The following is a 15,046-nucleotide window of genomic DNA, read 5'->3' on the forward strand; positions in this document are numbered from 1 at the left end:
TTTGCAGGGCTCACCAGATGATTTTGTAGAATAAAATAAAACTATTGTAACAAGCAGTAATGTAACAACCATCCCATGAATGGTTAAAACTAATAACTTTTTTTCATTATATTGCCTGCATCAGTGAATCAATTTAACTTAGAATAGATTTTATTAAGTGTGTTTGTGACAATGTGAGTGAATATAAATTCTGATTGGACACACACACAAATAAAACAAATAAACAACACAGTGACACATTATTTAAAGGTGTGTGCATAAGATTGTCATTACACACTCATAACCATGTCGTGACACCTTTCATGAACATGAATAAGTCTTTATGAATGTTTATAACTGTTGTCATTCAGTGTCTTTCAGACAATTATGTCACTTTTAATGCAACAACTAAACTAACCACTGTAACTCTGTAAGCTCAATCACCTTGATACTTGTCATCAAACTGGCCTTATAGCATTTAGTGACATCTTTATGACAAATCCAAATGGTGCTACTTTTAAGGTCAAGGGAATTATTCATGAGTTATAACGATCTCATGACGGGCATTGTCAAAACCAAAAATATATGACAGTTTAATGTTAAAACATTAAGCTGATCAGTTTCTTTAGGTCTGATGTCAAGTTGTCAAGACAAAGATATTAACAGGCTATTTTGTCTTGGTTGTCTAAGTTGTCATAACAGAGACATTTTTGTATTGGTTACTGTCAAGTTGTCATACCAAGGACATCTCAAACGATGTCATCTGAATGACAACAGTCATAAAGACTCCTTTATGTTCATGACAGATGTCCTTTCATGGGTATGACAGTATAATGACAGCCTTATACACACCCTTCAAATAAAGTCTTACAAAAAAAACCAAAAAACTTTTTTGACAGTGCAGCTATATCCAGTTTTGCTAGCTACCATGAGTGATGGGTCACGCAAGAGCCCACTAAGTTTCGGAAATATCACCCTGACTTTCTGCCATATGGATTTTATAAGGGGGTTGCAAACACCAGCCTGATTGTTCAGGGGGGTCATGACTTGAAAAGATTGAGAACCACTGTCCTACAGTAGCCATGCTGATTGTGGTTTACACTTGGCCAACATCAAGGTGTAAATTGCCTTTGAATTAAACCGGATAGACTTTATGAGGGCCCAGCTTTACCCTGCCAGATACCTTCCTGATTCATGAAAGTGAAACTGGCAGTCTCAAAAAGATGGATGCTGTTGGTTTTCATTATACAACCTGTGCCATTATTGGAATATATGTCATGTTAATAATCTGGTTGTTTTGCAGCCATGGAACACAGGTTATTTACAGTGAATAACTTTAGGGCTCCATGTGCTGCAAAGTATGTTAGTGGGAAGTGGGTTATGTTTGTAGGTATGAGTATGTATGGTTGTTTGTCCATGTGTGCTGGAGCCTCGCAGTGAGTGGGATGCCAGTGAAGGGAAGGGCAGTGGATGGCTCAGGGGCTCAGTCCATTCCTGTGATTTAACATGACACCACTTGCACTAAGACGGCAACAGCTGCGTATGCACATGCCGGCCATTCTGTTTGTTGTAGGGGATTACTCTGCGATAAAAGCCCCAGTGAGCAGCAGCATGGCCAGGCTACAGAACTACTGTTTCCCCCTCTGACTTAGAAAGCTTTCTCCAGGCCTCCAGAGCCCTGTGAAAACACAGGTGGGGGCACTTCATTCTGAACAGGAATGAATGGGAGTATTCTCCCGATGATTAGCTGGGCCGTAGTAGTGTCACATCACCTTTAGACATCAGTCAAACGGTACAGCTCTGCAGCTTATGTAAGGTTCATTACTCAATAGAAATATTTGGCCATAGTAGACTAGTAATCAGCTCCCATTCATTTGCCCCAGAGAAAATTGATTTGTTTTCATCGTGTTGTGTTGATGATCATCTAGGAGGAGGTCAGTGCTTTGTCATCTGTCACCATTGTAGTCAGTATAAAACCATAATCTGAAAGAGGAGAGCTCTGCATTGTGTAGTAAAATGATGTCCAAGGGTTCAGTAATGCATGTGCAGTCATCATGGCGACACACTCGGGCATCTGTTGCTGTCACTATGGTGACCATGTCCCCTCCAAAAAGCACTTAACCAGTCCATAACATTGTGGCATGCGTCCAGAACAATGCATAACAGTAGTAATCAGGGTTTGTACGGGTGCTGGAAATCCTTAAAAACACTTGATTAAAATTCAAGAAAAGTGCTTGGATTTAGGATTAAGTGTTTGAAACTGTAATTGCATTACTGTCAGAATAAACGGCTACCTGACTGAATAGTTAACTTTTTAGATGAAGAAACAAAATAAGTTGGATGTTGACCCGGCCAAGTCTACTTACAGAAAGGTGACACATAGAAACATAACACTTTGTTTTGTGTTTGCCTTCAATTTGTTACCCCTCTGTAAAACGCTGTCATGGAACAGAATTTTGGCTGCTTATAGCACAGCAGCATGTAGCTGTTTTAATATGATAAGGAAGTGAAATAATCATTTTGATTATATGTATATAAAAAATATGTAATTTACCACAGCAGTACAGTGTTGGAAAAGCTTGAGAATAGAGTTAGAGTAAACTTTATTGTCCCCGATGAGAAATTTGTCTTGGGTATAGTACAGTCCCTTGCTTCGCATTAATGAAGATACGATATCACAGAAACATAAACATTTGACACAAAGCCAGACAGGTGCTTTACATAAAACATACTAGAAACATCACATGCACCTTGATATTTCTTGAGAAGTGTTTGAATTTGACATTGGAAAAGTAGGAACCTGAGTAATACAGAAACCCTCCAGTTTATTCCCAGAAATTAGACGCATGTTCCTTCCCTTTTCTTAAACTGGACACTTTTTAAAACCTGTATCACATGTTTGAGTTGTTACTACCACAATCACATTCATCATATCTGCAAGGATGTAGTGGAGAGTAACCAAAGTTAAACCTGCCCACCGTTTTAGTAATGGATTAGAGGTTGACCATGTTTTTCTGTTGCCAGTAACTTTACTGATACCTTTATTATCACTGTACATGTATGAGATTCAGTACAAGCAACATAGGAGAAGTTTTACTGTAAAATATAATAATATAAAATATAATTATAAGGTATAAAGGGTAAATAGGCATGGAATAGGATTTAATTGCTTTAAAGCTGTGGTGGACAATAATATTCCACTGCAATTTTGGTTGAAATAACTAATTTTGACCATTTCAGATTATTATAAATATTGAATTGAATGGTTCCTTTAATAATGTGTATCTGTCCCTTAGTTTTTTAGTTGGGGGGGAGTGTTTTTTGTTTGTTTTTTTTGTTTCACCATTCTGGGCTATGGTGGAAATATAGCAATATATGGCAATATTGCAGCCTCTATGGAAGAGGACCCGTGCTCTCTGTAGATACAAACGGCTCATTCTACAGTACAGAAAAAGCAACTATTATTATTTTCAGGTGATTTTGCACTACAGAAAACATTATGAATATTATATTCAATTTCTGCCATATTCTGCCACTAAATCCTTGTAAATCTCACAAACTGGACCTTGAAGTATTCGTGAACAAGTAAAACTTCTATAAAAATATGTTTACAATTTTTTAAATCAAAAATAGTAACACCAAAAGTCTCATAGTTTCCCATTAGTTTTCAAGAGAGAAACTGAATATTTGTTGTTTTTTTTACAGAGAGTTGAAAAGGAACTTGGGGAGGATTTTGGTTCTAATTTGACAGTTGGTACACTAACAATTAATTAACTTCAAATAATTGCCAGCTAGCCGAGAGAGTCCTTACATTAGTGTACAGAAGGAAACACTGCTGAACACACACACACACACACACAAAAAAAAAGGAACACTGACAAGCACACAATTTTAACAGATATGATGTTTCAGATGATAAAGTAGTATTTACTTGGGTTTAAATAAATCTCAGTCAGCTTTTCATGTAATTAAGATCATAGCTTTAGGGCATTTCTCTGGAAGACAGCATCTTATAAACTGAACACAACTAACCAAACTCAGATAACTGTATTAAAACGTTGTCTCTTATTTTCCCTATAAATTGTACCAAATCATATATATATATGTATTTTTTAATGAAAATGTTCAAAATAGAAGACCTATAAAATAAATGTAGTCTGCCTTTGTGGTCATTGTATGTGATATTATATCTCGCTGGATAGAGGTCCTTGTTTATCCACCTTTAATCAACACTCTGTCACTCTTGTTATGTTATTCTCCTCTTACATATCTGAGATTTCCCGACTGCGCTCAGATGACAGTTCTCCAGGTCAGTGATGATCTTGAGGCTAACCTGGGGTGAGGAGGACTGATCCCTCCCCCCTCCTCCTCCCTCCTGCTCAGCTGTCCCACAATGTGCTGCTGCTTGTCACTGAGGAGAAGTGGAACAGTGTTACCAGTGACAGGGCAATCCCCGCTACACACACACACACACACACACACACACACACACACACACACACACACACACACACACACACACACACACACACAGTGTATTATGTGTATATGGCCTCTACCTTTTTAAATCCCACCGTTATTACACCATTACATTTCTGGAGCATCACTACTGATGTATTATATAATCGATACTTTAATGTTGACGTATGTCAAGGTGGAGTTAACTTACTTAATACTTTCAGTAGTTTAATCTGTAACAACATATAATTTTATAAACTGATCATATGTTTTGAATGTAAAATCTTAATTCAAAAAGTAAAAGTAAAAAGTTCAATATTTTTCTGTGAAGTGTAGTGAAGTAGAAATGTAAAGACATATTCTTCTTCTCACTGCTGTGGACTCACTAGAGGTTCTCTTAAGAATAAAATCAAATGTGATGATAGATATTTGAATTCTTTTTATTTTGTGTTACCTCTTACATGTGACTGTCACACTGTAAAAGTAAACTATTTGCTTTAACTTAATTAATTAATGTTAATTCAGTTGTACGTGAGCGATCATGTTCAGTGTTTTTATTATTGCAAAAAACAAGAAACCATGAATTAGTAAGTGTCCTAAAGATACACAACAAGTTTTCATCATATATTTTTTCTTACAAGGAGAGTTTTAGCTCTCAAACAATGCATGCTGGGAAGTTGACTGAACTCTGTATAGTATATTAATTCAACCTATCATTTCAAGTCAAATAATGTTAAGACTTTTGCCTAGAAGTTCTGAAGTGTTCTTAAAATAATTATTTGTAATTCTAAGCTCAAGTAACTTAAAGACATTTACATTGCAGGTACAAACAGCTAAAATATTAAGTACCAGTCTCAAAAAAATAAGGATAAGTCAAATCTAATTACAGTCCTAATTATCATCTGGATAAATATTTGATCTGAACTTTAAATTCCTTCACTAGGCTGATTGAATTTTGGAAGATCCAGCATGTTAATATGCTGACCATGTTTCTTTAGACTCTTAATTCAATGTGTTGTTTGGATTCTGTACAGTCCATTCATTCAGCACGTCTCATGTTTATAAGTTCTGAAGTGTTCTGTTTTAAGCTTAATTAGCTTGAACAAATAACGTGTATATTTACATTCAGTTAATGAGAAAGCATTCGCTGATTTACCTAAAATCCTGTATGAATTTTACAGTGTACAGTCTGTGCAAACAGTAAATAAACACCCAACCTCTTCTAGTTTACTGCATCTCAAGTGCTCACTTCAAAATGCTGAGAGGGGACTTGTTCCTTAAACAAGACACAAGTGTGTGCCTGAAACTACATCTCACGCACACACACACACACACACACACGCACACACACACACACACACACACACACACATACACTTTGAGCAGTTCTCTCATTCTGCTGACAATGGGTTAAGATGACAGAGGGTTATGAGTGACTCTGACACACTGCAGACCCCCTCCCTGCTGTACCCCTGAGAGCAACACAGGCGTCTTTGTACTCGCTCCACCATCAGTGACTATCCATCACAGACTAACCTGACAGCCCACCGCAGCCCTGCGCCAAGTCTCGACTCTGCACTCTGCCTCGACCCCAAACCCGAAGCCCAAAGCCCAGGACTCTAGACCACAATCCACGGCCCAGTCCTGCCAGACCACTGCCTGCCTGGCACCCGGTCCCAGAGCTGACCCCTCTGACTGTATCAACAAGATATCTTATATTGAGAAGGATAGTTTCACTTGCAGGCAAAAGATTTAAAGCAACCTCATAATTCTTGCCTAGATGTAGTTATAACTTCATAGTTAATACCATAAAATTAGGAAATGTAAGTAAATAAAAGGTAAGACTAGGTAAAGTACTGGAACAGGTTACATAAGTACGGTAATAAGAATACATAAAGGTAAAAATATGAACTACTGAAAAAAGAGAATAGTGAATTGACTTTTTCTTGCGAATAGCCTCCAGCTAAATCACTTTAATTAGGCACCTGTAGAAGTTTTGTCTTGCTTGCACTTAGCACGTTTTGTGTTTTTACATATATTTAGGGTTCCTGTGCACCTGCCTTTGATAAAGCAGTAATTAAGAGCCCCATTAAGATGTGAGAGCTCTCTAAAAGACATTTCTCTCTATACTTGTAATGGCAGGAGAAGCACAAGCGTAATTAATTACAATTACAGCTCACTTCCATTTAGGTGTGCCAGTAAAGTATCCCCTTAAGCCAGAATGCATACTAATATGCTTTTTACACGATGTGTTTGATAAATCAGCGAGAATCGCACGAGGCAAATATCAGTCCACACCAATGAGAAGACACTGTGACTCAGAATAATTAAGGTTTGACTTATAAATACCTAAAAAAAAAACAAAAAAAAAACTGAGCACTGTGCTATACTCTATCGAATGACAATAACTTAGGTGAAGTACTCTGATTAACAAACTGCCACAGGAGTCTCATCAGGCTAATCAAGAAATGAGCTATATTTCCAACATTTACTGACGCCATTATACCTCTGTACTTACATTTCTGTTCTAGTTTCACAACTAAATGTAAAATTGCACTGCTTTAACCAAAAGCCACCTGTGCTCAGCTACTATTTCATGTCAGAACGACTGCTGTGAAAAAGGTCTGTATGGATGATAAACATAATCAGCACTATCACTATCCGCACTAGCTTGGGTAGTTTTATGACTACAGATGTAGCTAGGTATCTAGCTGAAAAGGCTCAGTGTGTTGAATTTTCACAGTTTTCAGGTAAGCTAACAAGCCACACAGACTTCTCAATGCCTATGTTCATCTCCTTACATCTGTAAGCATAAGGAAAGGATCGGTGAAGAGGATTGGAAATGTTGGAAATAAGCTAGTGAATGACAAATAGAAGAGTTCAATAAATTGGGTTATTTTATCAAACAGATGGGGTTTAAATGGAGATTAAAGGTATAAGATACATAGGTGCAACAATATTCACTTATATTTTGTTTTGTAGGTTTTGGGGCTGCCAGAAAAAAGCACCATACCCATTTTAAGAATTTTGTCTTTGTCTAAGAGTGAGTATGAACCTATGCCATTTTGTTTTAGTGCAATTCTCTAAACATTGTTTTTCTTTCACATTGTGTTGTCTCTGTTAGAAAGCTAAGAAAGAGAAAGGGACAGCATGGGACAAATGTCCCAGGCCTGACTGGATTTGTCATGGGCAGTGGTATGCACCAGACCCCTGTGTGTCCCCTCTGCATAATATGTTGTATGGACACAAATCAGAGCAATCCTCCTGTCTCTGGCAAACATTTCCTGTCAGGTATGTGTATTACTGAGATAAACCTATGTTGGTGATACGGGATATAGAGGAACGTAACACTTTTCACACTATGCCTGTCATTTAAGGCCGCTTCTCTGCTGACAGAAGTGTGTGTTTTTTGGCAGTTTGTCCATGCTAGCGGAAGCCAGTCTGAATTAGCTGGTGAGCTATGAGGCGAAACATGTCCTGGAAGGATTAACACCTGGTGGCTAGGCTAAGACTACGACTGACTGGAAGAGGTCAGGACAACGAAGGCCATACCTCAGTGTGCTCGTCTGATTATTGTCCCCTGATTTCTGAACGTAACGGGAGACAGTGTCAACTTGGTTCTCGACTTACAGTACAGTACTCTGTCCATTCCTGCACAGGCTTGCCTGACTCAGAGTCCACTTTAGCCCAGAAGGTCACTTGCATCATTCTGTGCAATCGTCTTAGAAGGAAAGTCAGTAGATACGAATGTGGTTATGTAAAACCGAGCCCCAACAATGATATCAGCCTTTATGACACCTAAGCTTTCATATATTTAGTATCAACCAAATTGGGACTTCCGGTTAGCAATGTGGTATTAAATGCACTACATGAAAATTCTGTCACTAGGAGTCTCTCTTACATTAAAACAATAACAAAAGATGTAATTTGATGATGCTGCAGAGTGGAGTAGGATCATGGAAGTTGTTTTCTTCACTTTTAAGTAACCATCATAGCTGATGACGATCTATCTGACATCTATCTGCCATTTTTACTGTCTTTCCATACAGACGTAACAACAGTGGTGCTGCCAAGTTTGGTAGTTATTTTGAATTTTGGACAGGGTCTAAGCCATCCTTGGGATTCCTGAAAGTCTTCAGTGAGGATGGTTCTGTAATAGCTGAATTCCTATCCAGAGATAGGACAGGATTTTTTCTGAAAAGCTCTTAGGAAACTTATTCTTGTAATACCAAAAATCCTTTATCCCAAAATAACATACGTTAGGAAGTTTCTGTAATGAGGCCCAGGTTGATCGTTCTGAACCTTCAGCCACAACAGAGAACGAGTATTCACCTGACCTAGTTTTGACTAAACAACAATCTCTGGCCTCATTTCCTTCCCATCTAGAACTAAGAGTCAAACAACTTCTTGACATTGCATATCATTGGCTCCTAGTGGGAGTGACAGCTGTTTCCAGACGGTCCCCACTGCCTGTCCCCCTCCTCTATGCCAGGGGACTTCATGTATGGTGTCGTGGAGGGAGACGCGAGTCTGGGATTAGCTCATTAAGACGGACATCTTTGATCCGAGGTTATCTCTCCCATTTCCACGGCAACTTGATCATATCCTGGCCTCTTAAGACACGCACGAGCGCACAGACCCACACAAGGGCACACATGCACACACATAAACGGGCCTGAAAGCCCTAGAGAGCAGGGCCCAACAGAGATGTGAAGTGTAGATGTGCAGCAACAGCTAAACGTCGTGTCAGGTTTCTGGGGGCTCGTGCTAAATTTAACCCTGTGATCCTGCAGCAGGCAGAGGGGTTTAAATGCCAGCCTACAGTTGCTCCACACCAGTTGTTCTCCACACGTCTTCCACTCATCACAAACCCAGGAAAACCAGCCACACACACCTACACTCCAACACACGCTCCAGGCACAGGACAGAAGACCACATACAGTAGAGCCGTTCCACGGGGAAGCAGGAATCGTTGTCCCCTCTCAGACCACAGCGTTGTCCAGTATGGAGCTTTTTGAGACCAACCCTTACTTCTTCCCTGACCAGCGCTTCTACGAGGGAGGGGACAGCTACTTCCCCTCTCGCCTGCCTGGGGCGTACGACCAAGGTGCCTACCAGGATCGGAACTCCATGATGGGCTTGTGCGGGAGTCTGTCTGGGGGTGTTGGAGTCGGGGTGACGGGAACAGAGGACAAAGCCTCTCCATCCAGCCTGTCACCTCATTCCGAGCCCCACTGCCCAGGCCAGTGCCTGCCCTGGGCCTGTAAGCTGTGTAAAAGGAAGACAGTCACCATGGACCGCCGGAGGGCGGCTACTATGAGGGAGAAGAGACGTCTGAAGAAAGTGAACGAGGCCTTTGATGCTCTGAAGAGGAGCACCCTGATGAACCCCAATCAGAGGCTGCCCAAGGTGGAGATCTTGCGGAGTGCCATCCAGTACATCGAGAGGCTGCAGGCCCTGGTGTCTTCCCTCAACCAGCAGGACACTGAGACAGGACAGCAGGGACTGCACTACCGACCCAGCACGGCCCAACCCAGAGTGAGTAGGACAGCGGAGGGATGATTAGAAGTAGAGGGGCACATTGAGAGACAACCCAAAAGTCAAAAAGAAAGAACAGACAGGGAAAAGAAGAAAAGACATAATGCGCTAGATGGAAAGAGGTGGAGGATGTTAAAATAAAGATGAAATGTAAGTATAGACAGAGAGACACTATAAAAGCAAATATTGAAGAAATGGTCAAAGTTTTTCATAATGTGTGTCTTTGACAAACTAATACAGCCTAAAGTCTGTTTGAGAATTGCTCACTGTGGCTCAGTTTTGAAGTTTCAGTTGGGGACTTTGGTGGATCCGTTTATCTATTTAGGTACAGAATGAACAGACAGACCTTTCCTGTCCTTTTAATTATTGCAATTATTCAAAGAGATTTTTAAGATTATATAATCTATTTCTTAGTCGCAATTTGCCAGAATATAGGAATCTTTTGATTGTTTGAAGGGTCAAAGAGATGACAATAACAAACTGATGAGAGGTGCCAAAATGTAGTGAAACACACTCAGAGGCCACAATCTGACAGCTGTCTCTGTCAAGTGGTTTATTACAAGGTCTCTTTTATATTTAGTTGTATTTTCTGATGTAAAAGTCTTGTTTGTCTAGTTGAGATTGGGCCCGTTATGTAAGTTTGCCTCTGAGGGGTCACAGGCTGCACTGGTGGTGGTGTGAGAGAGTGTGTGTGGTATTACACCGTACTGTAGTGTGTGCTTTCTGTGTGGGGTGGGGTGTGCCGTGTCATAACACAGAGTGACTGACAGCGACTCCTGTGTGTGTATCTCCATGGTAACAGGTGTCGTCGTCAAGCGAGCCCAGTTCGGGCAGCACCTGCTGCAGTAGCCCAGAGTGGAGCAGCACTCCCGAGCAGTGCACACAGAGCTACAGTAGCGAGGGTGAGTACAGTTCAGACTCATTATTAGACAGCACAAGAAGATCAGTGCTCTCGCTCAGATACTGAACGTGTGTCTGCGTGTCTTTGCAGATCTTCTGAGTGCTGCTGACTCTCCAGAGCAGGGGAACATGCGCGCTCTGACCTCCATCGTGGACAGCATTTCTGCAGCAGATGGAGCTGTGGCCTTTCCCATGGACATTCCCAAGTAGACCCTCAAAACAGCGGACCCATAGAGCCACAGACAGAAAGCAAAATGACAATTGGCAAAGCAGGCTGACAACAACTTCTAACTTCCAGTTTAATTTATTTTTTCAGCTCCACTGATCTGAGTGTCTTATGCTAAAAATAAAAGGAGTGATTTATTTGAATTGTACGGAAGCTTACATGAGAAAAAAAATTGTAATTTTCTGATATACTTAGCTACATTTTAATGTAAAAAAAAATCTGTTTTTCTGAACTAATGAGAAATTTTCATGCATACATACAATACATAATAAAATCTCGTTAATTCAGAAAAACAGACATTTTTTACATGAAAAATTATCTTATTAATTCGGAAACAGAGCAAATTCTTATTCCTCAAATCAATGCAATAAGCTTCTGTAGATTTGTAACAATGGGTCTGCTATTCAAACTGAATTCCTCCTGTTCTCAATGAGGCCTTATTCCCATTATTCCCTGCCTTATCCCATGGTCCAGACCTGTCTGTCAGAGCCACAGGAGCTTAGTCTAAGTAGAGATTCAAGGACTTTGCTGCATGAACTCAATACCTAGTTACTAGAGTGGATCTCTCAGTCTGATAGAGCCACAAAGCCTGGTTTTCTCCTTACTTAATTTAAGTTTTCCTCTTTTCGAAACCTTTCCCTGACCTTCTTTCATTCTTTTTTGTGTGTGTTTTTATGCTTAAAAGAACATGAGTTTATTTGTGGGGCCAATATGTACCATGGCAGTTTTGACCAAGATCTGCTTAATTTAAACTGGTTAATGAATGCTAGTGATGTAAATACGTTCCCTTTTTCTACAGAGTGGTTTTGCCATTTTATTTTTTATTTTTTGCTAACTTATTTTTGACTTTTATAACTAAGATTGTTGTGTATTTGTAGATGTTCCAAAAAGTGATATTTTCTGTTCAATTCTTGCAATAAAGACAATTTTCAATATATTGTTTGTCATTGTATTGTAATGTATGACAATGTATGGAACTCTCGGCCAAAGTAATGAAAAAAAGATCCTAAATCATTATAATGAGATACTTTCTCAAAGTAATGACTTGATATCTCAACATAATGACTTAGTACCTCAAAGTAATGACTTAGCATGTCAGAGTTATGACTTGGTATCTCAAAATACTGACTTTGTATCTCAAAATGATGTGAAAACTTTCTTAAAATAATGTTTGTATGTCAAAGTAATGATTCGTACTGTAAAAATGACAAATTTGCAATTTTGTAATCAAAACAAAAACAAAAAACAAAACAAAAAACAAATAAACTTTGAGTCAAATAAACCAATTAATTAAATTGTAATAATTAATAATTAAGTTTAACCAGTACATTTTCTCAGTTTGGAGAGTCAAATCTTCCTTTTACACAAAGAACTTACTGCTGCAGCTGCTCCTGTTGTCTTTGTGCAGCGTTGGCACAAAGACAATATATGAAACTGCCCCCACTGAATTTATATATTTTAAGTGCATGGGGGTAGGAATTAAATTCAACCCTAACCTTCATTGTGATGTACAGTTTTATGAACAAGACTTAACTTAAAGTGCATTAGAGACATACTGCAAGTTTTCATCACATATGTTTTCTTCAAGCTAAAAATGAAGGATCTCTGGAGAGCTGAAACTCTCAAACAGTGCATGCTGGGAAGTCTGCAAATATGCTGATCATGTTTCTTTAAAAACTTAAGTTAATAATTTGACTGAACTCTGTACAGTAGATTCATTCAACTTATCATTAATCAAAAGACTTCAAGTTAGAAGAACTGATGTGCATAAGTTCTGAAGCGTTTTGAAAATAAATAATTGAAACTTAGCTGAGCTTCTCAGTTGAACTGAATAAATAAAGGTGGTATATTTACGTTGAGTTAATGAGAAGTGATTCACTGATTCCACTAAATTCCTGTATGACTTTTTTCAGTGTAGTATCTCAAAATATTGAGACACTTGGAATCTCAAAATAATGAGAACCTTTGTCAAACATAATGGCTTATGGCTTACTCATTGTTTTATAAATACAATTTTTAACACCTTGTTTATAATTGTACTTAACCACCCATGTATGGAAACCTATTCCTACCAATGTGATGGAAAAAAAGATTATTTTTTTTTATCATATTGGTGGAAATGTGCTTCCAGACCAATGAGGTACTTTGCCTGCAATAATCCCAAAAGGAACACAACATCCAAATCTTTAAAAAACAGCTTTACTTATGTCTATATAGTGTCATAAATACAGTTCACTTTTTTAAATAGCCAAATAATAAAATCTTGATTTGTCAGCATTGTTTCACACCTGGAATAAAGACACAGTACTCATAGCTGCCACATAGCACGTTACACCTTTTAGACACCTTGGAAAAAACTGTAAAATAAAAAATAAATAAAAGATTGTATACACCCATCCAGCGCTTCACTGGTTCATATGCTGTGTTCTCATTGGATGAGGAGTTGGTCAGCCAAGAGTACTGACTGCTCACTGGCACGTCTCCATGGCAACTAAACGGGAGGCGACGGAGCGGGATCAGACGAGTCCAGTCCGTCACTTTGAGCAGTTGTTTATGTGTATATCATTGGCTGATGTTTGAGCAGCAGTTTACAGTTTTGATTTGAGAGAAAAGTAAGGAGTCAACAGAGAGGAGCTACAGTGTTCACACTACCCATCCACAGAGAAACGTCATGGTCACACGGCTGGGGTCGGCCTTTTTCCACACACGACCAGAGAGACTCATTTGCTCACTCACGCAAACACACGCTCACGCACTCACTCTTCATATTAAAGGATTCTCTCTATTCTAGGCTACATAGTGTCATACTGAAGGCGAGAGAGGCAAAGAGAGGAGAGGTAACAGCTACATAGTGTCAAAAGAAGAGAAAGAGGAGGAGGAGGGGAAAAAAAAGGAAAGAACAGGAGAAGAGGCAAAGAGAGAAGAAGTCTGAAATTGGACCCATGAACCTGTGAAGAGTCCTTGTAGAAACACACCCCCTCTTTTAGTGAGACCCTCCCACTAATGATTCACACACTTACAGCATACGGCAAAAGACACACAAAGGTCCGACACGGAGAGAAAGAGAAAGAAAGAGAAAGAGAAAGAGAAAGAGAACAGTCACTATTGAATACAGGGCATTGGGTTTCATACAGCAATGATATTATATTATTTTCCATATATATTTCCAATATATATATATTTATATATATAATATTTCTATAAAAAACATAAGTCATCCATTTTATGTACAGAGACGATAAATGAGTAATACCTTGCATAACCGGTAGAGGGGCAATGTGCAGTGGGATCTGCCATTTATACAAGTATTCATCATTCCCAAAGCCAAATCAACCACTTGATCATCTTTTTTTTTTTTTTTTACACTAACCAACGTTTGAGTTGCCTTAGAACCGTGACAAGAACCCACAGCTGAGACCAGGAGGAGCAGGAGCACAACACCACAACAACAAGGCTACTGGGAGCACTGGGGGTGAACTGGGAGAGACAAGGATGAGTCTCCTTTACAGCAGCGAGCGCAGCCAATGAGCACTCTCAAATAGTTCAAAGGTCAGAGTTGGCCTCTGTATTGCACGTGTCCGAAGGAGAGGTGAGAGGTGAAAGGTGGGAGGTGAGGCTGGGCAGCAAGTGGCACCCAGGACTCCCTCTCCAGATTTGGCATATCACTCTCAAAAGGCCGCAAGCATGTGTCCGTATAGGTAATGAGAATGCACTGGAAGAGAGAGAAGAGGTGAGGAATGTTAGTGAGGAAGTCAAAGAAATAGTTTGTATTTGCTACTTGGTTTTACTTCGACATTTATAATAGAAACAGAATTTAAAATGACATGAGACAAAATTAGTGACAGCCAAAAAAAAAAAGCCAAAAATTAGAAAAGCACAAGAATAGATTTTTTCCGATATGATCTGATATGCCAATATGTCTTTCCTTTGGCAATCTGCTGATGT

General features: G+C 39.3%; 2 protein-coding genes across 6 annotated transcripts in view; one reads left to right on the forward strand and one right to left on the reverse strand.

Moving 5' to 3' along the window:
• The first annotated feature begins 9,382 nt into the window (after window positions 1–9,382).
• Window positions 9,383–11,238, forward strand: myog (myogenin). The gene is made up of 3 exons (XM_084731155.1): window positions 9,383–9,975; window positions 10,778–10,877; window positions 10,967–11,238. The coding sequence occupies exons 1-3, from the start codon at window positions 9,442–9,444 to the stop codon at window positions 11,083–11,085; spliced, it is 753 nt and encodes a 250-aa protein (XP_084587281.1). The 5' UTR covers window positions 9,383–9,441; the 3' UTR covers window positions 11,086–11,238.
• Window positions 11,239–13,278: 2,040 nt separating this feature from the next.
• Window positions 13,279–15,046, reverse strand: part of ppfia4 (PTPRF interacting protein alpha 4) — an 86,570-nt gene continuing 84,802 nt past the window's right edge. For all 5 annotated transcript variants that reach the window (XM_084731202.1, XM_084731186.1, XM_084731194.1 and 2 more), the window contains one exon: window positions 13,279–14,813. In XM_084731202.1, coding sequence (XP_084587328.1) covers window positions 14,770–14,813 — 44 coding nt within the window. In that variant the 3' untranslated portion in view covers window positions 13,279–14,769. The remainder of the gene's footprint in view (window positions 14,814–15,046) is intronic.

The sequence above is a fragment of the Lutjanus erythropterus genome, chromosome 2 (assembly GCF_056507025.1).
Source record: "Lutjanus erythropterus isolate fLutEry1 chromosome 2, fLutEry1.hap2, whole genome shotgun sequence".
In the NCBI taxonomy this organism is placed as follows: domain Eukaryota; kingdom Metazoa; phylum Chordata; class Actinopteri; order Lutjaniformes; family Lutjanidae; genus Lutjanus; species Lutjanus erythropterus.